This window comes from Manis javanica, chromosome 17, assembly GCF_040802235.1.
Source record: "Manis javanica isolate MJ-LG chromosome 17, MJ_LKY, whole genome shotgun sequence".
Lineage (NCBI taxonomy): Eukaryota > Metazoa > Chordata > Mammalia > Pholidota > Manidae > Manis > Manis javanica.
In genome coordinates, this window is record NC_133172.1 from 7,105,397 (window position 1) to 7,133,242 (window position 27,846).

Sequence of the window (27,846 nt, forward strand, 5' to 3'; positions counted from 1 at the left end):
GAAGGAAAAATAAGCTGGGAATTCTCGCGGGGTCAGGGCCCTGTGGCGTCACGGCGGCGCTTCCTGTGGCCACGCCCCGAGAAAAGTTCTCTGTCAATCAAACGTGTGGCCGGCTTAAGCAGCGAGGAGTCTGGCCCAACTCTTTTCGCAAGAAAACAACTTCCCACCCCAGTTTAGCCGGCAGGCTTCAGTCCAGCGCCTCCCATCTTCACCTCTGGTTGTTTTCCTCCGCGGTGCCGGAAAGTGTTGTTTCCATTTCACAGATGAGGAAACTGAGGCTTGGGAATGATGTCACTTGCCCAAGATTGGCCCAGCGGAGTCTAGATTCATCGCAAAAGAGGACAAGAATGTAAGCACCCTGAAGGCAAACACTTTGTTTTGCTCCCTGCTATCTTCTCACTGCCTGACACATAGTGGGTGCTCAACAAGGTGGGAGTGGATACCAAACCAAAAGCTCAGATCCCTTCCCAGTCTAAGGCACAAGGCTCCGCACCTGGATTTTACCTGCTTCAAACTCACACAAAAGCTCTGCTTACACAAACTGAAATTATGGCTGTGCGTGCGGATCTTGTCTTCTGCCATAAATTCCAGGCTCAGGGATACAGTCCCAATTTCCTGCCCCCCAACTTCTGCAGTTTGGTTCATAAGATACCTACGAAGCATGTCACTCTCTTGAGGAGGTCATCCTCAGTCTAGAACAGAATTCTTACCTGGATCTGAGGTGGAGATCTGAGCCTGGCCACTTGACCCTGTCCTAGCCAGAATCCAGGAATCCAGGGCCACCCCGAGCTTCCTGGAGGACCTGGACCCATCCACTCAAAGCCACATTTCCTGACTCGTGGCTTCATTCACAACTCAGGAGTCCTGACCCCTAGCTTACACCTTCCCAGGTACCCAGAAGTCTGAGCCCTCACCCCTTCTAAGATCCAAGCTATCTCCTTTCAGGGTGCCAATGATCCAGGCCCCTGACCATGACCAGCCCACTGGGGCCCCGGAGTCCAGGCCTGCCCCTTCATTTAGGAATCTCAGCCTCAGCCCTTATGGGACCCAGGGGTCAGGGGCCCCCAGCCCCTCCACCCTGCAGTGGGGGCCGCTGAGCCAGGGGTCAGGCTGTGATGGGGAGGCCAGGAGGGGCGGGGTCGGCCGGGATTGGAAGGGGAGACAGCAGCGTGGGCGGCTGGCCGACCAGCAGAGAGGAAAGAGAAACTGGGAGAGGAAGAGAGAAAGTGAGGAGAATCTGAAAGAGAGAAGAAGCAGCCGACATGAGGGCCATAGAGAGAGAGGAAGAGGAAAGGATTGAGTGAGAGGGAGGGAACGAGCTGGAGACTTGAGAGACTGTGAGTCGGAGAGAGAAGAAGATTTGGGCAGAAACAGATACACTGGAAGAGAAAGTGATTGGGGGGCGGGGGGAGAGAATGAGTGACAGAGAGACTGGAAGAGATAGAGATTAAAGAGAGACAGGAGGTGAAACTGGAGACAGAGACAGTCTACAAGAAAGAGGAGAGACCAGAGAGACGAGAGACAGAAAGTGTGAGTGAGCAGGTGAGAAGGGGACTGAGGATCACAACAGGCAGAGAGGCTCCCGCACTGCCCTCCTGCCCCTGTTCCTGGGACCCCAGAGCCGGTAAGTTTCCTGGCTGGGCTGGGAGGGCTGCAGGGCTTGCATTCCTGTGCCTGGGCTCAGCAGGGATGGCTTGGGTGTGTGTGGGAGGGCAGGAGCCAGGTAGCTGGGGGCAGCGAGAAAGAGACAGGGAATGGACGTCCCTAAGCAGAGAGGGTCAAATTCCTGGCCAGCGTGCAGGGGGCCAGAATAAAGGGGGCCCTATTCTCTGTCTTGGGCTCCAGACAGCTGCCCCCTCCCCGCAGCTGCCAGTGCCGCCCACCTCTCTTGGCATTGCTCTTGGTATGCTTTCCCGGACCAGGGCCTCCCGCAGCCCCCTGGTTCCCCAAACAACAGGCTCTTTCTCCTCAGCCGCCTCCGACCTGCGAGCCCCTGACCCCATCTCTGTCCCGAGCTGGGTCAGCTGCAGAGACAGCACACAGCCCCTTTCTTTTTTTCCCCAAGCCTTTGATGGAGGAGGGCAGACCTCGGAGCAGCCTCAGCCTGGCCAGCAGCGCCTCTACAATCTCCTCGTTCAGCAGCCTGAACACCAAGGTCTGAGCTTCTTGGTGGAGCTGGGGGAGGAGGGCAGGGCTCTGGGCTGCCCCATCTCATTTCCTAGTCCTGGCTTCAGCGCCACCCCAGGGACTCTCATTGTTAAGAACAAGGATCCTTAGCAACGGGGTCTGGCAGGCCTAGTAAGGTCCCAGATTGCCCACTGGCCGCAGCTAGGAATTCAGAGACACTCCCAGCTGTCCTCAGCCCCCTTATTTTCCTAATTCGAAGCCAGAGTAGCAGCCCCACTTGACTCTGGTTGCAAGAATAAGGCCGCTCCCCAGCCAGGAGGTTTCTCCCCATGGAACTCAGAAGCGGTGGCTCATCTTCATTAGAACTGAGAGAATGGTCCTCTCTAGCCAGCAGATCTACCTGGTTCTGAAATTCAGTAAGGAAAGACCTTTCTCAAACAATAAGGCCTCAGATAACTTGTGTACTGAGTCATCACCCCAGCCAAAGTCTTTGCCCCTCTGCCATTCTCTTCACTCATCTCCGGTTCCCCAAGTTTGGAATCCACAGATGCGATCCTGACTTTGGTCGGCACCACCCCCATTGAAGGGCATCCTGCGGGAATCTGGCTAGGGATGCCTGAGACACCTGTGTGCCTGGAGAGGGCGCTCTATGGGGATGGAAGGATATGGAGCCATCTCTCCACCCTGAACATGGCTGCTAAGGGATGTCACTCCCCAAGCCATCCCGAGGCCCCGTTCACATACTACCTTCTTCTCTCCTCAGAGGCCCACCAGGGCGGTAAGCAAGGTGCACGCCTTCGGGAAGAGGAGCAATGCACTCAGAAGGGATCCTAACCTCCCCGTGCACATACGAGGCTGGCTTCATAAGCAGGTGGAGTGAGCAACACAAGGGAGAGTTCGCTCGGAGTGACACTGGAGGCTATGCCCTGTCCACTGTTTGTTTCCTTCTGAGACTCCCAATATGTCTGTATTTTTTAAATCATTGCTTCTCCCCTTATTCTGGCATTGCTTCATGCAGCTATCCATTCATCATTCATTCATTCAGTGACCACTTCCTGAGCATTTCCTATGTGCCAAGCCCTGGGCCACATACCATACAAATCAGACAAACAAGTATCTATAGTACATTTAAAATGGGTGTGGGGTGGGATGGATAATAAATTAGTATGTAAGTAAATGGACTTGATGATTTCAGTTTGTAGGAAGTGCTGTGAAGAAATAACAAGGATGTGCTGAAAGTGACTGAGGGATGGGAGCTACGTCTGACTGTTGGTCTCTGAGATGACATTCGAGCTGAGAACTAAATGACAAGAAGGAGCCCCTCATGTTAAAATCTGGGGAGCAGAGCAAATCTGAAAGCAAAAGGCCCTGCCGCAGGCCAGAGCTTGGCATCTGGAGCCAGCCAGCGGGGAGACAGGAAGGATGGCAGGGAGGTGGTTCTCAAAGTGGGGTCCTGAGCCAGCAGCACCAGCATTGCCTGGGAACTTGCTGGAAATGCACACTGCCTGCTCCCATCCTAGATCTACTGACCCTGGAACCCTGGAGGTGGGACCCAAGAACTGTATTTTAATGAACCCTCCTGGTGATTCTTCGGCACGCCCAAGTTTGAGATTCCCTGCAGGCCAGTACACTAGAGTAAGGACTTTGAGATGTACTCTAAGTGCGACTTAAAGCTCTGTTTTGAGCAGGAGACTCCCTTGATCTGACTTATAAGTTTAAAAGACCATGCTGTCTTCTGTTGGAACAGATTGAAGAAGAGAGAAGCACAGGGTTGGAGATGGAGTAGTTGTGGCTGAAGTGTTGGGGAGATGCAGGATTCAGATTATGGCTCAGTGCCACCTCCCCGGCCTCTCTGTGTCTCAGGTTCCAGAATACTCAGACCAAGTCTTCCTATATAAAACCCTGCCCGTGTGTAGTGCAGTATCTGTTTCTAATCTTCCTATAATTTCTCAATCCCCAATTGACAACTGAGAGAGGGTCCTAGCCTGGAAATGCCTTATCTAAGGGAATAGTTTGAAAATGGTGGTACTCGGAGTCCAACTCAGGTCCAACCGTGTCCAGAATCTCTGTCGGCTCAACCACAGCGCTCTCTTCCAGTGCTCTGTCTAGTCCATGTGCCTCTGCTCCTCCCCTCCCTCTGGGTTTCTGTCCCCAAGTGTCCCTGTCCCCATCACCGTTTTCCTCTCAGGCCTTTCCTCCCACTCTGTCCCCAGGACAGCTCCGGGCTCCGGCTCTGGAAACGACGCTGGTTTGTCCTCTCTGGCCACTGCCTCTTCTATTACAAGGGTCAGTGCCCAGGCTGGCACGGGGTGGGTGGGCCCCATCCCCCATCCCCACCCTCCCGGCCCTGTAGCCTCTCTGTCTCCAGATCCCCGTGTGATCCGGGACCCTAAACCCTCCTTGTAGACAGCCGCGAGGAGAGCGTCCTGGGCAGCGTCTTGCTCCCCAGCTACAGTGTCAGACCAGATGGGCCAGGAGTCCCCCGAGGGCGGCGGTTCACCTTCACCGTGAGTCCGTTCAGGCGCCATGGGCACTAAGGGTCTAAGCGAGTCCCCATTACTGGAGTTAAAGCACTTGCCTAGGTCTGTGGCATCCTCCTTTTTAGAGGGCCCAAGAGTCCGGATGCCCAGCTCTCCCCCCCCGCAGGCGGAGCACCCGGGAATGAGGACCTACGTTCTGGCTGCCGATACGTTAGAGGACCTGCGGGGCTGGCTACGGGCCCTGGGCCGGGCCTCCCGCGCGGAGGGGGACGATTGGTGAGTAAACGTCCAGGCCACGCCCCTGACTCTGTACCTGTTGATCTGGGTCCTTCTAATCATCCCCAACTCCACCCCTTGAGGCCTTCGAAGTCTAATGTCTGGTCTCCTAGCTAGGACTCCAGGGGCCTCTGTCCTGGTGGGCCCCAAGTTTCAGGCTAGAGGCTCACAGTCTGGGCACTGGGTGCAGCCACCTGGAAGGGCCTTGGAGTCCTGCACTGGCCACACTCCGGGCCTTCGTTTCCGCATCTACTAAATGGGGGCAATGATTTATAGTGCCCTACCTCCCCCCTCTGTGTAGGTCCCTGTGTCCTCATCCCTCATCTGTGAAATGGAAATAAGGGCTGTTACGAGGTTCAAAGGAGTGATACCTTTTTCTGTGCCTGCTCCTTAGTGGGCGACCCAGGTCACCCGCACGTCCCCAGCCTGGGGAGGGCCCTGGCGGCCCTGGCGGGCCCCCGGAGGTGAACAGAGGGGATGAGAAGCACAGCTCAGAATCACCGGAGGTGGCTCGGCTCTCCAGGGGTCGCGGCCGACCTGGGCTGCTCAGCCCCAGCCCCACAGCTGACCTCCAGTCTGGACACCGGATTCGGAGAACTAGGAGCCCAGAGTGAGTTGGAAAAGGGAGTCTGGGGGGAGGAGGTTCTTTAGGGCTGAGCTTCAGGGAAAGCCTAAGAGAAAGGAGGGGACTGGAACTGACTGGGGGTGTGCCTAGTGCACTCTCCTGCAATTGTGTTGGAGTTGCTGGGGTTCTGATGGGGTCAAAACCTGTGGGGAAGGAGTCCTAAGAAGGAGAGTCCACAAAGGGGGAATTCATTCAGCGTCTGGCCAATAGAGAAGGGTTCTACTCTAGAGGGACAGTGTGACACTAAAGGGAGGCCCATCATTAAGGCTAACTTGGAGGGTAATGGGGTGAGGGGGCTCTAGTTGACTCAGTTACCTGATTCTCTCCTCCCCACAGCCTGTTCACACCCCTCTCCCGTTCTCCCTCCCCTCTGAGCCTCCCCCGGCCCCGTTCTGCTCCTGCACGCAGACCCACTCCCTCAGGTGATACAGCACCCCCTGCCAGACCCCATACCCCGCTAAGTCGCATTGATGTCCGGCCTCCCCTGGATTGGGGCCATCAGCGCCAGGCCCTCTCCCGACCCCCTACTCCTCGCCGAGGACCCTCTTCGGAGGCTGGGGGAGGAAGGCCCCCCAGGAGTCCCCAGAACTGGAGTCAGGAGGCCAGAACAACACAGGTGAACAGATCGGTGATGGGGAGGGGGACTACATCTCCCATATGGCCATATGGGCTGTCTTTCTGGCTGGTCTCTAGGCCATTGCTTCCTGAGTATCATGAGAATTATAGTTCAGTAAGATCAGCTGGGTTCAGATGAAAGTGAGGAGAAATAAAGAATGGACTTTATTTCCCATCAGTCCTCATGGCTGTCCTTTTGGGCAGGTCTCTGGCCACTATGCATTATGGGGATTGTAGTCTAAAATACCATCCTCCAAGACAACACCATGATAGGTCGTGTGGATTGCTCTGCCTTGCCCCTTCAGTTTATCTTAACAAATTAGTCAGTCACCTGCTGTTTTCTCTGAGCATCATCGGGTTGTAGCCCAGAATATCCACAGCTAACCACAAATGTGAGAGTGTTGGTGGATTGTAACTTCTATTGGCCTTGCGCTAGTTTGCCAGACTTGCCCATTTATTATCATTCTCTGTATTCCCATAGTGGCACATAGCTGGAGAGCAGGTAGTTGATGAAGCTGTGGGGGCCCAGCTCTAAACCTCAAAGAGTCTCCTAAGGCACTTCAGTTCCAGATACTCCCAGTCTAATTTGGGTTACATGCCAATGTGTAAACATTTCTATTTTGATATTCCTCCCAGGCCCCATCTGGCTCCTCTACGTATCTCCAGCTCCCCCCAAGAGCTCCTGGGACCCAGGCTTCCATGGTTTTATTGGTAGGCATCCTGGGGCACCCAAAATCTTCTAGGGTCCCCCTCCCTCGCTTTCTTTGTTATAGAGAATATCCCCTCCTGGACTAGTGTGCCTAGAGAAGACTGGAATTTCAAGGTCCCAGTGCTTCTGTTAGCTTCCTAGGGCTGCTGCAACTGGGTAGCATATATATAGAATATCTTTCCATTTATTCATCATCTAGGTCTTTTATTTGAATTTTAAAGCTTTTCTGTAAAGATCTTGTGTGCTCTTAGTTAAGGTAACTCCTAAATTCCTGATAGTTTGTGAACCTATTTGAATGTTATTTTCTTTTTTGAAAATGTTATTTTCTAGTTATTAATGGTATAGAGATACACTGTCAATGTTTGTGGCTCCATCTTGCATCTGGCATCTTTTCTGAATTCTCTTATCTGTTCTAATCATTGTCTGATTCTGTTGTTTTTTCTCCGTAGATGAGCATATCACCTCCAAATAATGATGATTTTACCTTTCCCCATCCCTATCTATACACCTTTTTGTTTCCTTTTTCTTTTCCTATAGCATTGTCAAGATCTCTTATACTGTGTTAAATTGTAGCAGTGGTAGTGAGCATCTTTATTTTATTCTCAGCTGTAAAGGAAATGTCTACATTTTCTCCACTATTTATGATATTTGCTACAGCTTTTAGTAACAGAGTCCATTGGATCTTCCTAAAGGCAAGAATGTGACAATTGGTCTATTAAGGTTTGCTAAAGCTTGGAACGAAGCTGATAAGGACAAGAATGTCTATCAGTAGAAGCAGAGCTTGGCTCAGTGTTGAGCCACAATGTGGACCTGTCTGTCCATATGACTCCTGGCTTTTCTCCTCCTTAGCCGGGTCCCCCGCTGGACTCAACCTTCCACCAAAGCTCAGAGACAGATGTAAGTTCTCTCCGGTACAATCCCTGCTGAGTTCCCAGAGATGGGGAGAGAATGCTATAAATGGCAGGGAGAAGAGCCAGATCTGGGCCATAAATAGCCCCTGTTCTCCTTTCTCCAGACTCTGTTGACCAAGTTGTGTGGGCAGGACCGGCTCCTGAGGAGGCTACAGGAGGAGATAGACCAGAGGCAGGAGGAGAAGGTATGGAGCTCTGGGATGGAGGGACATCTTGCCTCTCTACCTGCCCTTAGTCTTTCCTGATCCCTGGCATGCCATTCTTCCCCCCTGGGGCTAGGAGTGGCTTCAAAAGTCTACCTACCTTCCCTCTTGGTGCAGGAACAGCTAGAAGCAGCCCTGGAGTTGACCAGGCAGCAGCTGGGCCAAACAACCAGGGAGGCTGCAGCTCCTGGGAGGGCTTGGGGGCGCCAGCGCCTCCTGCAGGACCGACTGGTCAGTGTGAGGGCCGCTCTTTGTCACCTGACCCAGGTGAGCATCTGGGAAGGGGCATGCGCTCTCGGGACTCTACACCTTGTTACTGAAGGGAACCTGCCTCCAAAGGCTCATGGGAAGGTAGTTCTTGAAAATTGCTCCATCTCAAAATTTTAAACCAGTGATCTTGACAGTCCCAAAGGGTGAGGGGCAAACAGCCAAGAAATAGCAGAAGTTAATTTAGTGGTTTTAGAGGGTAAATTTGATATAGACTTCCTAGCTTTGAATTTCCGCTTCTACTCATAGTAACTGTGTTACCTTAGAAAAGCTACTTAACCCCTCTGAGACTCAGATGGCTCTTTTGTAAACTGGAAATGATAAAAATAGTATCTACTTCATAGGGTCATTGTGAAGTTTTCATAAATATATGTCAATGAATATTTAACACCTAGGTACCTAGTCATATTTATTAGCTATAATTATTATCTGTAAGATGGAGACATCAGTAGTACCTACCTCACAAGAATTAAATGAGAGCTAAGAGCAGTGCCTAGCACCTGGTAAGTGCCTAATAAACTTTAACTGCTATTATTATTTTTATTACTACTACTAGTGGTACTAGCAAGGTTGTTCTGTTGCTCAGGGGTACATTGGGTTGTGGTCTTGTCTGTCCCAAGAATTCATTAGATCTTTAGACTCTGTCTCCCTTGGAGAGTGCAGAATTAAACCAGAGGATTCAGGGAAAGCTGTTATTTGTCTACCTTAGCAGCTCATTGGAATGGCAGGTTCCATATAGACTCCGAGGTTCCCAGTAGTCCAGGCAAGGAGGCCACTGGGAATGGTAGTCCATATACACCCTGACCCCAGGACTCCCTTCTTCCTCTAGAGCTGGGAAAATAGAGTGGGGAAAGATCTGGTACATGTGCATGCTAACCCTGTGTCTCCCCCTTTTTGGTACCTGAGGATCGAGAGCGGGTTTGGGACACATACAGCAGCCTGGAGCAGGAGCTGGGCACATTGAGGGAGACCCTTGAGTACCTGCTGCACCTCGGGTCCCCCCAGGTACATCCCTGCCCAGGCCCCAGCCCCCATCCTCCACTCCAAGTTCACCTGGAAACCCTTTAAGGCCCTCCTGCAGGATCAAAGGTCCTCCTACTTGATCCCCAATTCCTCCCCTCCAGCCTTTCTTTTTAAATTTCTCATCGTAGTTCAGACCATGCTCTTAATTTTAAGACCTACTTGGGTTCAGAACCACTCTCCTTTCTGGTTCTAAATCTCTCCTCTTATTTTGAAGCCCTGTCCTCCTTGTCAAAACTCCACTCCTCAGCCCTGTCCCCATCCTCACGTTCATTTCTTGCATTCTGCATCCTGACTTTTGGTGTTAATTTGTCCTCTGGAGTTTCCAGGTCTAAATCCAGTCCCCCACTCCCGATATAAGCCCCTTTGCTTAGCCTCAGACCCACTTCATTCTAAGCCTAGCAATAGAGTTTCTAGATCACAAATCATTCGTTAAAAACACTGTCTTCTTGCATTAAATGTATACTCACAGATTTAAACCACACCCTGTTCATTGCTAACTCCTCCCACTTCTTCCTAAAATCCACCTCTCAACTCTAATCCCCACCCCTATTGGTGTTACATATCACCCAGCACCGGCAATGTATGAAAAGAATACATCAGAATCAGATTAGGTTTATTACAGGAATGCAAAGTGAATTTAACACTTGAAAATTGCTTCGTGTATTTCATTATAATTAACAAAATAAAGGAGAAAAACATGATCATCTTAATAAATGTGGAAAAAACGTTTGATAAAATTTAACATCCACTCATGACAAAAGTTCTCAGCAAAGTGGGAGTAGGGGGGAACTTCCTTAATCTGATAAGACACCTATAACAAACTTGCAGCAAACGTAGTTGGCAGTGAAATATTGAAATCTTTACTCCTGATATCCAGACTAAGACAAGGATGTCTGTTATTACCAGTTGTAGTCAACATTGTAGCAGGGGTCCTAGACTGTACAAGTGAATCTGAGAAATAAATCAGAAGTATGAGGACCAGGGAAGAAGTAACGTTGTTTTTATTTACAGGTAACATGATTGTATATGTGAAGAAAACCCAAAATAATCTCCAGATAAACTTATTAGGATAAGCAAATTCCGCAAGGTCACTGGGTGCAAGGATAATATACAGAAATCCATTGTTTTCCTGTATGTCAGTACCAAACAATTAGAAAATAAATATTTATGAACAGCAGTGTTTGTAATTAACATTAAAAAATTAAATAGGAAGAAACTTATTGAAAGATATCCCAAAGATCTACTCTGAAAACCACAGAATATTATTGAGAGAAATCAGAGACCTGTACAGATGGAGAGATATACCATGTTCATGGATAGGAAAGCTATAATACTGTGAAGATGTAGGCTCCCCAGATTGATTTCCCCTGTGAGGATCTGCAATTCCAATGCAAATTCAGAAGGTTTCTATGTGGAGATGGACAAGCTGACTCTGGAAGTCTGAAGTATCTGGAAGTGCAAAAGGCTAACAGTAGCCAAGGCGGCCTTCAAGAACAAAACTGGAGCGCTAACACAACTGGATGTTAAGTGTGACTGTAAAGCTCTAATCAATGACAGTGCAGTATTGACACTGGTTAGTCAGATGGACCAGAGGAATGGAATAGGGTATTCAGAAACAGACTCACATTTATTTATATGGTCACCTTTTCATGACAGAGGTGACACTGCAGAGCAGTACAGAAAAGACAGTGTTTGTGATCAATGGTGGGTCACTGGGATAATCCACATCTGTCCGCAAACATAGCCTCTGTATGCATACATAGTCCATTTATGACTCCCTACCTATAGCCCAGATGATTTCAGTCCCCTTCTGTGATTTATTAACTTTAACCCTACTTGCATTTTCCCACCTTTGAATGACAAATTCCTTTTTTCCCCCCAGGATAGAGCATCTGCTCAGCAGCAGCTATGGATGATGGAAGACACACTGGCAGGTCTGGGAGGCCCCCAGAAACCACCCCCTCACACTGAGCCAGACTCCCCATCTGTGGCACTGCAGGGCGAGGAGTCCTCGGAGAGAGAGGTGAGACTCACATGCGTCTCTCCTCACCCCCAGCTTTCTGTCCCCTCCACCCCTGGCCCAACCCATCACCACACTCTCTCCCTCCCTTGATCAGCTAACCAGCCTCAGGCAAGTATCCTAAGCTCTGAAGCCTTTGTTTCCTTATTTGTTATATTGTTCACAGTCCTGTGGTTTGCTGGAGTCAGCACCCAACACCTCGCAAGAGCCAAGTGTGTGCATTTCTTCTCAAGTCCACATTCAATGGCCTCATGTTGGTAGCCTGAAATTGACCCTGGTGGGGAATATTTTCACCACAGAAATTGGCGAACACTACAAACCAGGGCTCTTTCTCCCAGACAGACATGTAGTAAACATTCACCACACTGCTGGTCACAACCCCCACCCTGTAGGGTTCTGTAAGGAGAAACTGTGACTCACAAGTGCCTGACACAGCAGGCCCTCAGGAAGCAAGAGCCGCCACCATCATTGGTAGGTTAGAGCTGCTCTTTGTCCCGACCGGCAGACTGGGTGTTTAGATCCCAGCTTTGCTGTCTGTGTGATAACAGTCGTTGGCCTCATTCTCTGAGCCTCAGTTTTCCCCTATGTAAAGTGGGGATAATAATAGCTTCCTGTACTTTATTGAGGGAATTCAAGAGTTAATTCAGGTATGCAGATAAAGTGCTTAGCACGGCACCAGATGCATAATTATAAAACTTTGCTCCTATAATACCTTGTCATGTGCCAGATACTGTTCTAAATACCTTACTTGGGTGGATTCCATCCTCATCAAAAGGTGAAATCTGATTTAGAGAGGTAAGTAACTTGCCCAAGATCCCACAGCTAATAAATGGCAGAGCTGAGATTGGACACTAGGATGTCTGGCTCTTGGTTTTCAATCTTAATCCTACTCATTCTGTATCTCAGTTGCTAAGGGCTTGAAAATGGTAATAATAATGAATTGATAATCTTTCCCGACCCCTCCAGAGCCTGCCTGAGTCTTTGGAACTGAGCTTACCCCGGTCCCCCGAGACTGACTGGGGGCGGCCCCCAGGGGGTGACAGAGACCTCACCAGCCTTCGCTCAGGTGAGCATCCTGGGCTGGGTGGGACTTGCTAGGTGTCCCCTGTCTCACCACGTCCCATTCTGCCCTTTCAGGACTTGGATCTTCAAGGGTCTCCCAGGCTTCCAGCCCTGAGGGTCTCCACCCGCCTTCCCCGCAGCCTGGAAACAAGGTAGGCTGTCCATTTGGCTTCATCAGGCCCGTCTGGTAATGCTTTGGTCTGACCACCATAGACCCCTTTCTCCTGGGGAAACAGCTGGGAGAGGGGAGTTCAAAGGCTATATTCCAGAGCAGAGAGAGCACGATTTGTGCAGTGGTGGGATTGAATTTTGTCTCTGCCACTTCTAGGCTGTGTGAATTTGGGTCAGTTATTAAACCTCTCTCTGCCTCTATTTTCTCATCTACAAAATGGAGCTAATAGCAGCACCTACTGCCTAGAGCTGATGTGAGGAATCAAACTAGATGAATGCCCATAAAGTTTGAAAATAGTGCCTGCATTTAGTAAGTACTTCATTCATTTATCCATCCACTCACTTATCATTCATTCAATGCATATTTATTAAGTAACTTCTTCACTGTCCAGTAATGGAGTCAGTAGCCACATGTCATTACTAAATTTAAATGAATTAAAGTGAAATAAAATTAAAAATGTACTTGTACTTACTGCATTTCAGGAGCCACATGGCCAGTGGCTTCCCTGCTGTGCAGCGCAGAGAGTGGCCACTCCCACCATTGCTGAGAGTTCTATCGCACAGAGGTGTTTAGGTGCCAAGGGCACAGTCATGAGCAAGATAGGAAAAAGAGGTCCTTCCCTATTGAATTTGACATTCTGTGGGAGGAGGCAGATAATGAATACTCGATTTCTTGTACGTAACGGTTTATGTGTTATAAATGCTAAAAAAAATAAAAACAGCACAGTAGGGGGGTTGGGTTGCTTTGAGAAGGGGGCGCAGTTGTAAGTGGCTTGGTCTGGCCAGGCCTCACCGAAAGATCATGTTTGAACAGATACTTGAAGGAGGTGAGCGAGTGAGCCTTGGGGATGTCTGGTGAAAGGCCTTTCAGGCAAAGGGAACAGCCTCTGCAAAGATTCCCAGGCAGGAGCTGGCCTGGCCTGCTCGTGGAACAGCTAGAAGGTCAGGGAGGCTGGAACTGAGTGAGCGAGCTATGCGGATGGGGTGGAGATAAGGACAGATAGGTAATGGGGGCAGATCATGCTGGGCCTCGTGGTCCACTGTGAGGACTGCTTTGATTTTGGGGAGCCGGGAACCACAGAGATTTCCGGACGGGGTGGGTGGGGTGCAGGCGGGAGCGTAACCCGGCTGCCCTAGGTGGAAACAGGTGCTCTCTGTCGGCGCTGCAGGGAACTGAATGTCTAGCAAGCGCTGAGGCCAGAGAGGAGCCGGCTGGGATAGTCCAGGTGGGAGATGGTAATAATCCACTAGGTTAGAAGAAGTGGGGATGCTGAGAGGGAGTCGGACTGTACATGTACTGATCTTCAAACTGTATTAAAAGCCCTTGGGACCAGACGTGATTCAAAATGCAAAATTTTGCAGGTCCTAGACTGGTAATGTGATGCGTATATCACATATTACATAAAACCTCCAGCGGCGTCTGGAGCAGCACCCTTAATCAAACACATTAGCATTTCTCCAATAAAATGTATGAATATTCATACAAAGTGAGATTAAGGTTATAAATAACATCTCAATTTAAATGTCAGCAGTAAACTACTAAAGGATTGAGTCAGGGGAATAAAAATAGATTCTAAGTATCAGGCACTATTTTTATTCCTAAGGAGAAGTTTTAGTACATCCAGGTACAAATGAAGCCAAGTACCTGAACGCTCACTTGCAGTAAATGCTCATGATGTCTACTAGGAATCTGGAGACAGGGGTCGTTGGTCAAACCCTTAACGCTATCACTAAGTTTCCCTCTGGGTGAGCAGGGCATGGCTTCATCAGTGGAGGGCTCAGCCCTTGGGCAGTGATCAACCCATACATCAACACAGGGTTTCTTGGGAGCACAGAACTCTGGCCCCCAGAACCCCATCCCCTACCTGAAGGGTTGTTCAGTTCAGATCAACAGACATCTCCTGACCCTTCTTGAGTGCCAGGCCCTGCAAAGCTGGGTTGCAGATCAATCCCTGTTTTCAAGGACCTACGCTTTTGAGCTCAGTTTGCTGTGTCGTGAACCTCTATATCACAACCCCTATTTTTCTCCTCTGTGTTGAAGCTGGCAAAGGGGTCTTGCAGAACAAGTATGGTTTATGCACTTGGCAGGACCATTCTCATCCTACTAAGACATCAGCCGGTAACCAATCCAAGCAGTGTCAGGAGGGCCAAGGAGCTGCCACCTCTCCCCTTTCCCCTAAGCTTTGAGGTGTGGTCACTGCAGGAAGAAATCTCAAATTCTTTTATTTGCTCAGCTTACATCCCCTGAGGCCTGCTAGAGGCCAGGCCCTGCAGGAGGGGTTAAGGGCCCAACCACAAATTTGACCTGATGTTGGAGTCTGAGGGCAACAGGTACAATGCAAACCTCAGGTCTATCTGACCAGGATAAAACTCGAGCACTGGCAAGCCTTCTAAAGCGTAGATAGGTAAACTGAGTCCGGATGAGTGAAAAAACGGTTTGGCCAACTAAAATGGCATTTCCAACAGAGGGAATAGCTGTGTATGTAGAAAGCCTGGAGGTGATCAAGATAAGTGTCTGCTCTGTATCAGCAAAAAGGTGAACTGATTACTAGCTTAAGCAAGGCTTCTTGTAAGATGCAATCTCCCCAAGCAAAGCAGAGAGCTGACGCTGTGTAGTGGGAACTTCAGAAATTGGTGCTCTTTCTAAGCCAGGGGTGTTTAGGAATTGGTGGACCTTTAGTTGTGGAAGCTGCATGTCCGTTACTGATTGACTGATTTTCAGAAACACTGGGCCATCCCTGATGACGCGACTGCTTGATCAAACATTGGAAAGCATTTCTGGTGCTTACTTATTATTGTGGATACAAAACAATCAGTGAGTCCTTTCCTAGGAGTGTTACCCAACCCCCAAGTCTGAATTCGAGAGCACGATGCACAGTAAGCCAATCTCTGAGTAACAAGCAGAGAAAACCTCATGAGACGGGCAGCCCATCGAGAAGGCAGGGGGTCCTTCCCAAATCTGCCGTACCTGATCAGGCCAAGGGACGGGTTACACGCTATTGGCAAAGGAATGTGAGGGTTAGGGCAGAACTGGAGGGGCCTTGAAGCTCCTTGGAGTTATGTGCTGTCCCGTCCTCCTGGCATAGCCCAGGGGTCCTGGTGTGCTTCACGTTGACTCCATGTCTGGTATCAGCTCTGCAGCACAGATGTTATCAACCAGCGTCCTCCCTGGTCCTGCAACCAAATGCAGGGAAGAGGACAAAGGACAGGGTTAATGGTTCTTGCCAGGTAGTGAAGGAATGTGCTTATGTGCTATGTTAGGTTACCATGGGGAGCCTAGTCAAGGTATAAGCGAATAAAGAAATATATGTCCGGGCTCAGGAGAGGAACTTTGTAATTCTCGGTAGTGTATGTAAAGAACATGGATTGTTGGGGCGGCTCCCAGCAACGCTGATGTAGGGAGTTCCTCCTCCCTCACCCTAACCACGTGGTTCCCAGCGGTCCACAGCGCACCATGGTTCCGGTGGGGCAGTGAGTTCCAGGGATTTCAGAGCGGATCAAGGAACATGATATGACCACGAGGTGGCAGTAGCAGACACGAGCTTTGTTTAAAGGTCTGTACTTTGGCAGGTGTGCGCGTGGGAGACCTTCCCGGCGGGAGACCCTGCAGAGGTTACACCTTGGGGTCCGCTGTCCAGAAGGGGAGGGATGCAAGGGAACTCAGCAGTGCGCAGGGGAGTCTCTGGGTCAGAGAGCTCCCAAGGGCAGCAGCAACTTTGGGTCTTTTATAGCTACAAGTTTATCTAACCCCTGGTTGCAGATGTTGGACAGTTTTGTGGAGTATTCAATGCAGGTGGTTAGCTAAAGTTGTCTGCCTGTTTGGGCTATGTCTAAAACAAGTGGATGTGTAAAACTTGGAATTTGGCGATGATAAGCTTTTGCACTGGTGGTCTGGCTTGCTGTGAAGAAATAATATAGGGCCAATAAACAGGGGCCACCATTTATATAATGGGGTGGGGGGCGTGTGATTCAAGATTGGCCAAATCAGAGTAAGCTGCAGTGACTGATCCTACAATACGCAGCTGATCCAAGCTGTCTCCCTAGAATTTTCTAGTTGGAGACTGCAGCCAAAATCAAGGTGTCAGTCAGCAGGGACATGCTCCTTCTGAAGGCTCTAGGGAAAAATCTGTTCCAGGCTTCTGGTTGTCACACAACTTCTCCCCGTGTACATGTCTGCATCCAGATTGCCCCATTTCCTGAAGGATAACACGTGTTCGCAGCCAGATGGCTCTATCAGCCCATTTCCTGCCTGGAGCATCCCAGGAGTCTGACAGCCCCCCTTCATTTTGTCTGGTCTCTGCCCCCTTCATTTCAGTCTGGCAGCATTTCTGCCATGATGCTTTACTGGATCCACACGTCTCATGCCTAATCCCATAGCAGATGGGTTGCCAGCCTCTTCCTTGGTATCCTTTCCAGAGAAATGCTGTCTCATTTTTTGCAATATGGATGGGCTGAGAATTATCCAAATCTTAAAGTGATTCAAAGATGAACGTTTCTGGTGAACATTTTTTTCTTTAATTCCTCTCTGTCTTCTTGTGTCTTAAGTTGCCTCAAGGTATCAGCAGGGCCGCAGTCCCCTCTGGAGGCACTAGGGGAGGGTCTGCCCCAGGCCGCTCCGCTGGCTTCCGGAAGCTCCTCGGCTTGAGGCCGCAGGCCTGTGATAATCACGCGGCGCTCTCCCTGTCTGCCTCTTCCCTCTGGTTGTGAGGCCAAGAGAGCTTGGCAAGTCCTAAGGCCAACCCAAACTGTTCGTGCTGACAATGTCGTTAATACATCCCATGCCTCCTTTTGTTACTGTCAAAGCTCACTCAGAGTTGTTCTGCATTACAAGTAACCTGACCACTTGTGTGAAGAAACTTGATGTGTCCAGGGCTGTTGGGGTATTTGGTTTGGTTTCAAACAGGGCAGCTGATGGAGTTGAGGCCGGAGGGGTAGGTAGGGATGAGGCCATACAGGGCTTCAAATGCCTTTGTCTCGTGGGTGCTTGGGGACTATGGGAGCATGAGTGTAGAAGGATCCCTCCGAGGTCCAGTGGTGAACTTACTGGAAATGGCAAGACTGCAGGCTGAGAGGTTCAGGGAAGATACAAAGAAGAAGCCCAGGGTTGGAGTCCCAACATGTTTCTCACCTCCCCAGGCTCCCTTAGCCAGGCCCCGGATGAGTGCTCAGGAGCAGTTGGAGAGAATACGCAGAAACCAGGAGTGTGGACGGCCTCTCCCTCGCCCGGCTTCGCCTTGGCTTCTTACCCTGGGGAGGACGCTGTCCCCGGCCAGACGCCAGCCTGACGTGGAACATAAGGTGAGGGGAGCAGGGGCTATGGGATGGGGCTGTGGGTGGTAGTGAGTCCTCCGCTCCTAGTTTAAGCCTCAACTTCCCTGTATGTACAATGGAGATCTTCCCTACCTCCTTACCCAGAACTGGGTTTCCAGATTCACCCCAACTTGTACCTAGGCTAAAGGTCCATCCTGGCTCCCCTAGTGGTGGGGTGGGGCAGAAACAGCATCTCCCCCTAACCAGCAATCTGGGTGGGGGTCACAGGTCTGGACTGGAAGCCCAGTTTTTCTTTTTTCAGTTAGTATATGTTGCCAGAGGCAAAGAAAGAAAGAAAGTGAGAGAGGGAGGGAGGCGGGAAGAAAAAGACTTGAGCAATTAAGGAAATGGATTTTATTCATGCTGTTGCAATGGAGAGAACATTCGGGTCTGAAAATCAGTGTTCCAGCAGGAAGGTTTTATCTTAGACTTTTCTAGGGAGGAATTAGGTTAAGTCCCAGCTGGGATGATTTTACTGTTGGGATTCTTTTTGTAACCAGGGAGTGTATCAGTCACACACATTTACCTCTGCATCTAGCTTGTTTTTTTAGGGGTGGGGGGTGGGGTCACAAACAGTCCAGCTATTTATAAGGTAAAGAATATGAATTTGGAGGGCCTGTTTCTGGCCTTGTCCTAGGTAAACAAGGGGAGGAGTCACCTGTGAGTGTCATCTAAGTCATGGAAAAGGGTTCTTTGCAGTGAGCCATTTCCCAGAACACAGAAGGGTGTGTGTGTGTGGTTGGTGGTGGGATTTCCTCGCTGTTTCCTAGGATCATGTGTAAAGCCAGTGTCTCTGGATCAATTACACCCCCTCTCTGAGCTCCCTTCATCTCACCCTCAAAATGAGAAGGTGGGGACTTCCAGGTGAAGGATTCTAATGGCCTGGTTCCTTTGCAGCCCTCCCTAGGACACTCAGGAGCCCAGAAATGGCTCAGAAGCTCTGGGTCCTGGAGCAGGTAAGGAGCTTGGAGGGCCCCGGGGAGGAGCAGGGAAATCAATTTGCCAAAGGTGGGGGCAGTAGAATGTATTAATATCTCCTAAGTACTGAAGTACAGATGGTAGAACCTTAGAGAGGCTTGGGTTCCTGGGGAATCAGGAAGCCCTAGGTTTTCTGCAGTGAGAACGGCAGTTCCTGGAGTTGCAGAACCGGGCAAATATCAAACAACGCCCCCCACCATCAGGAAACCAGGTGAGGTTTACACGCGACTGGACTTCAGATCCCATAAGGCACGCGGGCTTTTGAGAGGGCCGCGTCCAGTTCACGATCCTTTAGGGGCACGTGCTAGGGACTACAGCTCCCAGATGGACACGCGCCGCCCTGTGGTCCTCGCTGTAGTAATTGTACAGGTCCCCCAAATCTCTTTTTCTAGTCCAAGGAGCACCACTCCTTATTTGCCAACACCCGAAGGTCACCGGGAGCGAGTCCTCAGCCTCTCCCAAGCTCTGGCCACTGAGGCGTCGCAATGGCATAGAATGATGACAGGTGAGGCGAGGCTGGGAGCTTTGGGTTCGGGGAGGCCTGGAATCTTAGGTCCTGGTGGGGAGGAGTCCGAGCCTGCTGGGAATCCTTTGTCACGACGAGGAAAGAGCTGGACGCGGCTTGGGAGTTCTGGATCCCAAACCAGAGGGGACAGGGTGCAGGACTCCGCCTGGGAAGAGGGGTCCCGGGGCTGGGCTGCTTGAGTCTGAGGGAGGAGGGGGCTGGGGGTCCGGACTCCGGGATCCGAGAGGGAAGGATTGGCATCTGGACTCCTGGATCGCAGTTTGGCGTTCTCATTCCCACTCAGTCTCTAAAGGTGGAGATTTGGATGCTCGAGGAGACCCTCTTCCCCCTGCGCCACCGCCTCCGGCGGACCCCACGCCCCAGTCGACCTCGCCCCCAAGATCTCCGGCGGCTAATTCCGGCTGCACCGGTTTCTCCAGACGTGGGAAGGGGCGCGGCGCCGGCCCGGCTTCCTGGGAGCCCACGTGGGATTCCGGGGCCGCGCCTCCGGCCCTGACCCAAGACGAGGGGGCGTGGCCTCTGCGAGTCACTCTGCTGCAGTCCAGCTTCTGACTGCCCGCCCCCAACACCGCAGCCAATCGGGGGCGTGAGGGCGTGGCCTGGATTCACGGCCCGGGGACCACCTCTGGGCGTGGTCTGGTCCCCTCCGTGAGCCTAGGAAGGGAGTGGTGTTTCTGTGGCCACAGTTTGGTTTTCTCAACACTTGTCCAAATTCGGATTAAAACTTTGAACTTTTAGTCAATAGCTTTCTCTGTCTGTCTGGGATTGTGACCTGGGGTCCCTGAGAGGCAGAGCTGGAGTTGTGGACAGTGGCCTCAGACCGGTAGGTTTGAGGGAGGACGGAGCTGGGAGCTTAGACTACTGGGTCTGAGGCGTGAGGGGCCGGACACCATAAATCCTGAATTTGGGTGGGGGGCAGGCGCCCGGGGGCCCGGCCTCCTGGGTCAGGGAGGAGGGGGCTGGGGCCGAGGTGCCGGGGTCAAACTTCCAGGTATCTGGGCCTTCCTGGCAACGCCCCCCAGGCCCGGGCTGCCAGGATCTAGCCCCTATTTTGATTCGACCCCATCGCCTCCCCGGACTTTGGAGGTGGAAAGAGGCCCAGAGTGAGGGGCAGGGAGAGCGACTGACGCAGAATGGCCACGGGAACGCGCTATGCCGGAAAGGTGGTCGTGGTGACCGGGGGCGGGCGCGGTATCGGAGCCGGGATCGTGCGAGCTTTTGGTGAGTAAGAGGTCCGGCTGTTGGGAATGTCGGAGCTGGGGACAGGAGGGAACCCGACGGGTAGTGGGAAGAAAGGTCTTCGGTTCTGGAGTCAAGATTCTTGTCTTGTAAAAGCCAGTTTTCAATGCTAAGGGAGGGGCAGGCAGGGGAAGCCCGGGGTCCGGGATTTTGGTGGGTCTCCAGGGGCTGTTACTCCTTTTCTCTGGGTCTCCGCTATACCTGCAGGTCTCTTGCAGGTTTAGGATTGGCTCTGGAACCCAGAGATGAGAGCTCTGGAAACTCGGCAGGCACCTGGAGTAGCCAGAATGTGTCAAAGCCTCTGCCCTTTGTCCAGAGGGATATCATGAGACTCTGGGGTCACTCAGGGAGCAGATGGGCCACGCCAGACGGCCATAAGAGGGCAGCAGAGGCCTTCACCAAGGGTGTGCTGGGGTAACCTCCTCTCTTACTCTCAGTGGAAAGCGGGGCCCAAGTGGTTATCTGTGACAAAGATGGTGAGTGATGGCCCCTCAGTCCTCATCCCGCCCCTTCCTCCCTCAGAACGAGGCACTCCTGCCCCCATTCCCCTCCTGCCTCAGCCCCAGGAGCCCAGGCCCCCAGCCCTCCTCCCTCAGACCAGGAGTCCAGGCTCCCCCACTTCTCCTGCAGAGTCGGGGGGCCGGGCCCTGGAGCAGGAGCTCCCTGGAGCTGTCTTTCTCCTCTGTGATGTGACTCGGGAGGAAGATGTGAGGGTGAGCATATTTTCTGTCCCAATTCCCCACATCCAGTAGTTCTCTCTCTCTCTCTCTCTCTCTTTCTCTCTCTCTCTCTCTCTCTCTCTCTAGCTTTGTTCTCTTCTAGACTTGGGCACATGCTGTTCCCTCTATCTTTCCCTCCTCTCCTGCTAAAGTGCACCAGTCACCAAGGCTTCCGGTCAGTTTCCTTTCGAGGCGTTCCCAGATTCTGCCAGCCAGGTCCCCGTGTCTCCTGGGAAGGTTCTCCTTCATCTCCCACTTCTTCACAGCTCTTGTCACTCCTGTCGCACAGTGTGAAACAAGAAAATCGCTCACTGTGGGGGGTCCTTCTGTAAAAGCATTTCCCTCTCCTGTCTCTGGGTTTCTATCCCTTCCCTTTTTCAGTGTCTCTCTAAGCACCCCACCACACACACCATCTATGCCCCTGACCCTGGTTCTCTGGAGTAATGACTTCAGTGTGAACATAACCAGCCCTTTGCTCTCCGGTGCCCCTGTCTTCTCGTCTCCCGTCTCCCACCGTGCCTGGTGATTCAGTGGAGTCCCTGCTTCCTCTCACTCCCATCCCCCTGCTGTGACTCCAGCTTCTCCCTCCCCACCCTTGTTTTCAGAAGCGTGGGCTCCACATGCCAGGTGCCATCACTGCTCACTCACAAGCCCTCTCTCTCCTCAGACCCTCATTTCTGAGACCGTCCACCGATTTGGCCGCCTGGATTGTGTGGTCAACAACGCCGGCTACCGTGAGTTGTGAGGCCCGAAGGCCATTCCCACTGGTGTCAGCCTAGCTCCTGGCTTCCCGTCCCTTCCGCCCACACTGTCCCCCTCCCCTTTCTCCGCCCCACCCCCTCTCTGTCCACGTGGACAGGACAGTACAGCTGTGGAATCCCCCAGGCCTGAACCCTTGCCTCTCCATGCCTCCATTTCTGTTTCTAAGTTGAAGTGATGATCATCATTATAGGGTGGTTGTGAGTATTGAATAAGGTCAACTTCTCAGCCTCATAATCACTGAAACTATCTTGGGCAAACAGCGTCCATCCAGTGGCTTTGGTTTGCTTTATCTATGAAGTGAGGCCTGGCAGCCCTTCCCTTTACTGATGACTGTGAAGATATCTAAACCACAGCATGTGATTTATAGGGCTTAGTGGTGGCTTTGAAGGGAAATTGCCATCAGTTTTATGACTGCCTTCATAAGTATCCTTCATATTGGTAAACCCAGGCTCAGAGAGGTAGACTGATTGCCCTGAGGTCACACAGCAAGGCTGTGGCAGAGAGAAGCCTCCCTTGTTGGCTGGGCAACTTTGAGCAAGTAGTTCGCCCTCTCTGGTGTTCATTTTCCTCCTTATATTGTAAGGATTAATAAGATGTCAGGTACTAGTTCACACTTTCTGCATCCTTTGGTCAAGAGATATTTATTGAGCACCTACTATGTTCCAAGTTCTGTCTGGACTGAAGATTTAGTGGTGAACAAAATAGACAAAACATTCCAGTCCTCCGGGGATTCACATTCTAGAGTAAGGAAATAGACAGAAGACAGACACAGTTAACCCTCATTCTTTGTGGATTCAATATTTGCGAATTTACCTACTCGCAAAGTCAGTATTCACTGCACTTTCCCAGTATTCACGGACATGTGCAGAGTGGCCAAAGTTTGCGTTGCCTACAGTTGATGTTCTCAGCTGAGGTCAAACAAGGTGGCGCTCTGCCCTCTTGTCTCAGCTCTCAAACAAAGATGCCAAGAGGACAGAGCCAGGAGGGGTGGTGCTGGGCACGGAGCTCCCCCACTGTGGCCAGCCCGATGGGTTTGAATCCCAACTCAGGCCCCTGGGAGGGGGTGGGCCTCAAGACAAATCACTTAACATTTCTGAACGTGTCTCCTCATTTGCAAAATAAATAAAATTGAGTCTACCAGAATGAGTTGTTTTTAGGATTTAAGATCGTAACTTATATTAGATGTGTGTATACCTATATACATATACATATGCACATACGTACAAACATACAATGTCTTAGTCTGTGCTGCTGTAACAAACACCACAGATGGGGTGGCTTAAGCAACTATTTCTTTCTCACAGTTCTGGCGGCTGGGCACCTCCAGATGAAGGCGCCAGTAGATTTGGTGTCTGGGGAGGGCCACCTTCCCTCTGTGTCCTCACATGGTGGAGGGGGTGAGGGAGCTCTCTGGGCCCTCTTTTCTAAGGGCACGAATTCCATCCATGAGGGCTCCACTCTCACTACGGAATCACCTCCCACAGACCCTCCTCCCCCAATACTGTCAGCTTGGGGGTTAGGATTTCAACATTTGAATTTGGAGGGGATATAAATATTTAGTCCATAACATGTACATATTATTATATATTATTACTTAATACTGTATACACATTCCCCCCCAGGAGCAGTGGGTCAGTGTTCGCTAAGGCAGTGTTTGCTGCAGCTTTAGAGACCATAACTGCCTCAAGTCACGAGACCGACTGGGCATACTAGCATGTCTGGTGGTGATAAAGGCTACGAAGTAAAACAGCTGACCCAGGACCTAGGGAATGACGAGCTGTTGGGGACAGAGGGTCCAAGCTGGACCTCTGGAGATGCCTGAAGGAAGTGAGGCCACAGCCCTGGGCCTCTGGGGAGCAATAATCCAACATTCCCTCCCTCTCCATCCTTCACCCACTTGTCTCCGAAAGCCTTTGGAGTGTTCACAGTCCCACCTCACACACTTGCCCCCTTGTTCTTTCTTACTCTCCTATCTTTCCAGCTCCTTTTCTTCTGAATGTTTGTTGTTCTGTCCCCCCAACCACTGCCCCCACCCCCACAATTCCTTCTATTTACTTATAACAAACATGCCAGGCACAAATATTGACTTGTGAAATTTCTAAGCTGAAGAACAAGGTGTTATCCTCATTCTGTAGGTGAAGAAAGAAGTGCAGAGGCGAAGTGACTTGCCCAAGGTCACACAGCCAGGATGTGGTAGGACTGAGAGTCAGATGCAGACCTTCTGGCCCCTGAGACTGTTTTTCAATTAACTGCTACGCAGCTGCTCTTTTTCATTATCCCTGACCCTCTTGTCTGCATCCCCACCCTGTGGCCCCCTCTGCCACATCCCTGTTCCCACTCCTGTTGTCCTGTCTCATCACTCATTCTTCTGTCTCCTTCCCCCTCAGATCCACCTCCACAGTGGCCCGAGGAGACCTCCGCCCAAGGTTTCCGGCAGCTGCTGGAGCTGAACCTACTGGGGATGTACACCTTGACCAAGGTGAGGGCTGGGTCCCCAGGCGCCAGGCCCAGGTGGCTTCCCGGCAGTGAGACTGTCAGACACACTTGGTCTCAGAGCAAAATGTTTTCTGTTCCTTGGTTTGATCTTATTCTAAAGAAATGGGAGCAAATCCCTATATCCAGAGAAAGCTACCTGTGTAGCTACATAGCCCAGACTTCTTAGGAACTTTCCAGGACCTTCCAAAGTGGTGTGGTGGTAGTGGTGGGGGATGTATGGACACAGAGGGAGGAGTTGAGACAGGGAGTTGGGAAAAGACAGTTCCAACTTTGCCACCCAGTGACTAGCTAGTAGGAGCACAGAGCCTCTCTCCTTCTACTTTTATGCCCTTTTCTAAATCATCCATGAAGGTCTCCAGTTTGTCAGTTCAGTTTAAATGTCACCTCTTCAGAGAAACCCCTTTCCTGACAATCTTTGCTTATGTGGCACCTACCCACCCACATTCATTCTCTGTGTAGCAGATTGTTTTCCTCAGAGCAATTCATTCAACCAGAGTTTATTTATAAAGCACCAGCAATGGGTTCAGCACTGGGCATCCCGCAGGGGAAAAAACAGACAAACATCCCTGCCCCTGGGGAGCCGACATTCCAGTTGAGGAGACAAAACAGTGAGAAGTAACTAGAATGTAATGTCAGGGAGCGATACATCCTCTGCCAAAAAAGTGAAGGAAAGCATGGGGTTGAAGAGATGTGTTAGTGCTACTCTGTAAAACTTGAGAAGAGAGAACCATACACTGAACCTCCTGTGCCCATCACCAGCGCAGACAATTAGCAACATTCTGTCATTCTTGCTTCGTTTAGAGCCCTCACTTTTTCTTTTTGTTTCTTTCTCTCTTTTTTTTTTCCTCTGGAGTATTTTAAAGCAAATCCGACATTGGATTTCACCCATGAATTCAGTAGGTATCTTTACCAGATGAGTTTTTTTAAGTGTATTTGTATGCTCTTTTAGCCAGGGTGGGGTGGTCAAAAGGCTTCCCTGAGAGGCGACCTTAGAGTCAGACCCCAGGAGGTGTATGGGGAAGGGGGTCCAGCAGAGAAGCTGCTGGTGCAAAGGCCCTGGGGTAGGACTGCTGGGCGAGGAGAAGGAGCAGTGAGGAAGGCAGTGTGATGAAGCAGGTGGAGCGACAGGGAGAGGGTGGGCAGAAAAGGGGCAAAGAGGTCTAGGTCACATGGGGCCTCGTAAACCAAGGAGAAGACTTCGCTGCGACACTGAGTTGAGTGAGCCCGGAGCCAGTGTCAGGCTTCCGAGCGGAGGGACGTGAGCTGCCGGAAGCTGGAACTGGCGCCCTCTGGCTGCCGCTTGGGGAACAGCCGGGGGCGAGGGCCATGGCCGCGAGCCCAGTAAGGGGGAGACCTGGGTAGTTGGGCAGGAGGTGATTTTGAATAGAGTCAGGACAGTGTCTGTGGATTTGGTGAGAAAAGTTCCGATTCTGCATCCGTTTTGAAAGTAGCATTGCCAGGATTTCCTCTTAGACTGGATGTGGGGGTGGACGCGAGGAAAAAGAGAGTGGGTTTTGGGGCTTGTTTCTCCTACCCCTACCCGCAGTAACCGGCAGGACCGAGCTGCCGTCCACTACGACGCGGATGCCTGGGGAGGGGGCAGGTGGGGTGGGACACCTGTTGAGTGGGAGATGCCCTGCAGACGTCCCAGAGGGACTCACGGGTCTGGGGTGAGGGTCAGGCCTGGAGACATCCGTTTGGAGCTTCCCAGCTTGAGGCTAGCACAGCTCAGAGTGTAGACAGAGAGGGGAGAGGCCCAAGGAGTTGCGGGGGTCACCAGTGTGGGGGAGCTCCCGTGCTGTCCCCCAGGTCCCATCTGGAATCAAGGTGAAATAGCCTCAGACAGTTGCTCAACCAGTAAACCATGGCTTCTGTCCCTAATTTCTGTTTTTTAACACTGGTACCTCCACACAGTAAGGCATGCATATACCACAATCCATAAAGGACATATGTGTGTGTCCCGGCCCGCGGGACGAACGTGGAGTGTGCCGGAGACGCCTGCAGAAATGACACAAGCAAGGGACACAAAGAATGACCAGCAAGGCAGGATGTCTGATCAAGCTGGCGAAGTTTATTGTTTACAGGCTCAATTTATACAAGTAGCAAGTAAGGGGTGGGTCAGGAGATAATTGGACCTTAGGTGGCGCTGGCGGGAGGTGTTTTCACACATCCTCAAGGTCTCCCTATTTTCAGAGTGAGGAGTCTTGGCTCATCTTCAAGGACAAGATATGTTTTTGTGAGCAGATAACTTCCAGGACTGCACCGGTTGCTCTCAAGCTTGTGCTTTCCCATGCTGCGTTCAGACGTGGGGGAAGGGACATAGCCCCGGCTCCCAACATGTGTGTGTGTGTGTGTGTGTGTGTGTATTTATATATGGCTGGTACAGCAGCCTTCCATGGGAGTAAAGGGTCTATATCTGGACCCGCCTGCCTCAGTTCTCCGCCACTTCCTACCTGCAACGTCAGGCAAGTTCATTTCTCTCTGTGACTCAGTTTTCTCATCTGAAAAATGGCTTTGTCTTAATCTGCCAGGGAGGCCAAAGACCCAGGGATTCTGATTCAGGGGGTCTGGGCTGGGGCCCCAGAATCGACATGTCAAGAACTCCCAAGGGATGCTGGTGATGGTGACGATGGTGGTAGTGGTGGTAGTGGTATAATGGCAACCACTTACTCGTGGTGACAGATTTCTCTGGCCTCCCTGGTAGATTCAGACACAAGTCAATGCTGTGATTCCCTAGGCTAGAGAAAAGAATGGAGGAATTGAGGATATTTATATATTAAAGGAAGTGAGATCTTAGAGCAATAGAGTACCATAGGTGTTTGAACACAAGAGCATCAAATGCAGACACTGGTGTGGTTCTCAGAGACCTGTCTTCCATTCATCTGTTCATTCATTGAATGCTGACTGAGCATTTGGTAGGTGTTGGGCAGTGTCCTAGGCCCTGGGGATACACCATGTGTCTTTCCCTTTAAGTTTGTAGTTGTGGGGCAGCCAGATGTTAATAAATAAACGCAGAGATGAGTTTATGTGGGCGAGTGTGTTTTGTGCCAGAAAGGAGATGGGTGTGGTTCTGAGAGATGTGTGACATGGGGACTGGCTCATCCTGGGGGTCAGGGTGGGCCTCCTGGAGAAAGTGAGAGATCAGCATTAATTAGGGGAGAGGGCCGGAGACTCTGGATTGGGAGGGAGAGTCAGACCAGTAAGAGTCCAGTGCCCTTGATGTGGCTGATACAGTACGTGAGGTGCTAGTGTTCCTGGTAGAGGGCGTAGCTTGTGCAAAGGCCTGGCAGTGAGAGAGTCTGTTGCTGTTGAGGGACTGAGTGGAAT

At 51.1% G+C, this 27,846-nt stretch overlaps 2 protein-coding genes across 8 annotated transcripts in view; both read left to right on the plus strand.

Annotated features, from left to right (window-relative positions):
* Positions 1-20,040, plus strand: PLEKHA4 (pleckstrin homology domain containing A4). 4 transcript variants are annotated; one of them, XM_037005886.2, is made up of 20 exons: positions 1-349; positions 2,066-2,155; positions 2,891-2,998; positions 4,341-4,413; positions 4,534-4,634; positions 4,710-4,883; positions 5,278-5,493; positions 5,845-6,124; positions 6,760-6,834; positions 7,682-7,729; positions 7,848-7,928; positions 8,064-8,213; positions 9,120-9,218; positions 11,119-11,259; positions 12,223-12,322; positions 12,394-12,470; positions 17,626-17,787; positions 18,697-18,755; positions 19,170-19,282; positions 19,587-20,040. In XM_037005886.2, the coding sequence occupies exons 3-20, from the start codon at positions 2,940-2,942 to the stop codon at positions 19,853-19,855; spliced, it is 2,277 nt and encodes a 758-aa protein (XP_036861781.2). In that variant the 5' UTR covers positions 1-349; positions 2,066-2,155; positions 2,891-2,939; the 3' UTR covers positions 19,856-20,040. The 4 variants fall into 4 exon arrangements, with proteins under 4 accessions (XP_036861781.2, XP_017521116.3, XP_036861780.2 ...); XM_017665627.3 differs by having other exon boundaries at positions 4,774-4,883; XM_037005885.2 differs by lacking the exon at positions 1-349 and adding an exon at positions 1,163-1,624 and having other exon boundaries at positions 4,774-4,883; positions 19,596-20,040.
* Positions 19,939-27,846, plus strand: part of HSD17B14 (hydroxysteroid 17-beta dehydrogenase 14) — a 12,219-nt gene continuing 4,311 nt past the window's right edge. Inside the window, exons 1-6 of one of the 4 annotated variants that reach the window (XM_017665636.3) lie at positions 19,942-20,126; positions 20,390-20,524; positions 20,980-21,018; positions 21,173-21,255; positions 21,929-21,995; positions 24,411-24,502. In XM_017665636.3, coding sequence (XP_017521125.2) covers positions 20,437-20,524; positions 20,980-21,018; positions 21,173-21,255; positions 21,929-21,995; positions 24,411-24,502 — 369 coding nt within the window. In that variant the 5' untranslated portion in view covers positions 19,942-20,126; positions 20,390-20,436. Of the gene's footprint in view, positions 20,127-20,325; positions 20,525-20,979; positions 21,019-21,064; positions 21,256-21,928; positions 21,996-24,410; positions 24,503-27,846 lie in introns of all 4 variants that reach the window. The other 3 variants (XM_017665639.3, XM_017665629.3, XM_017665630.3) reach the window with 3 other exon arrangements.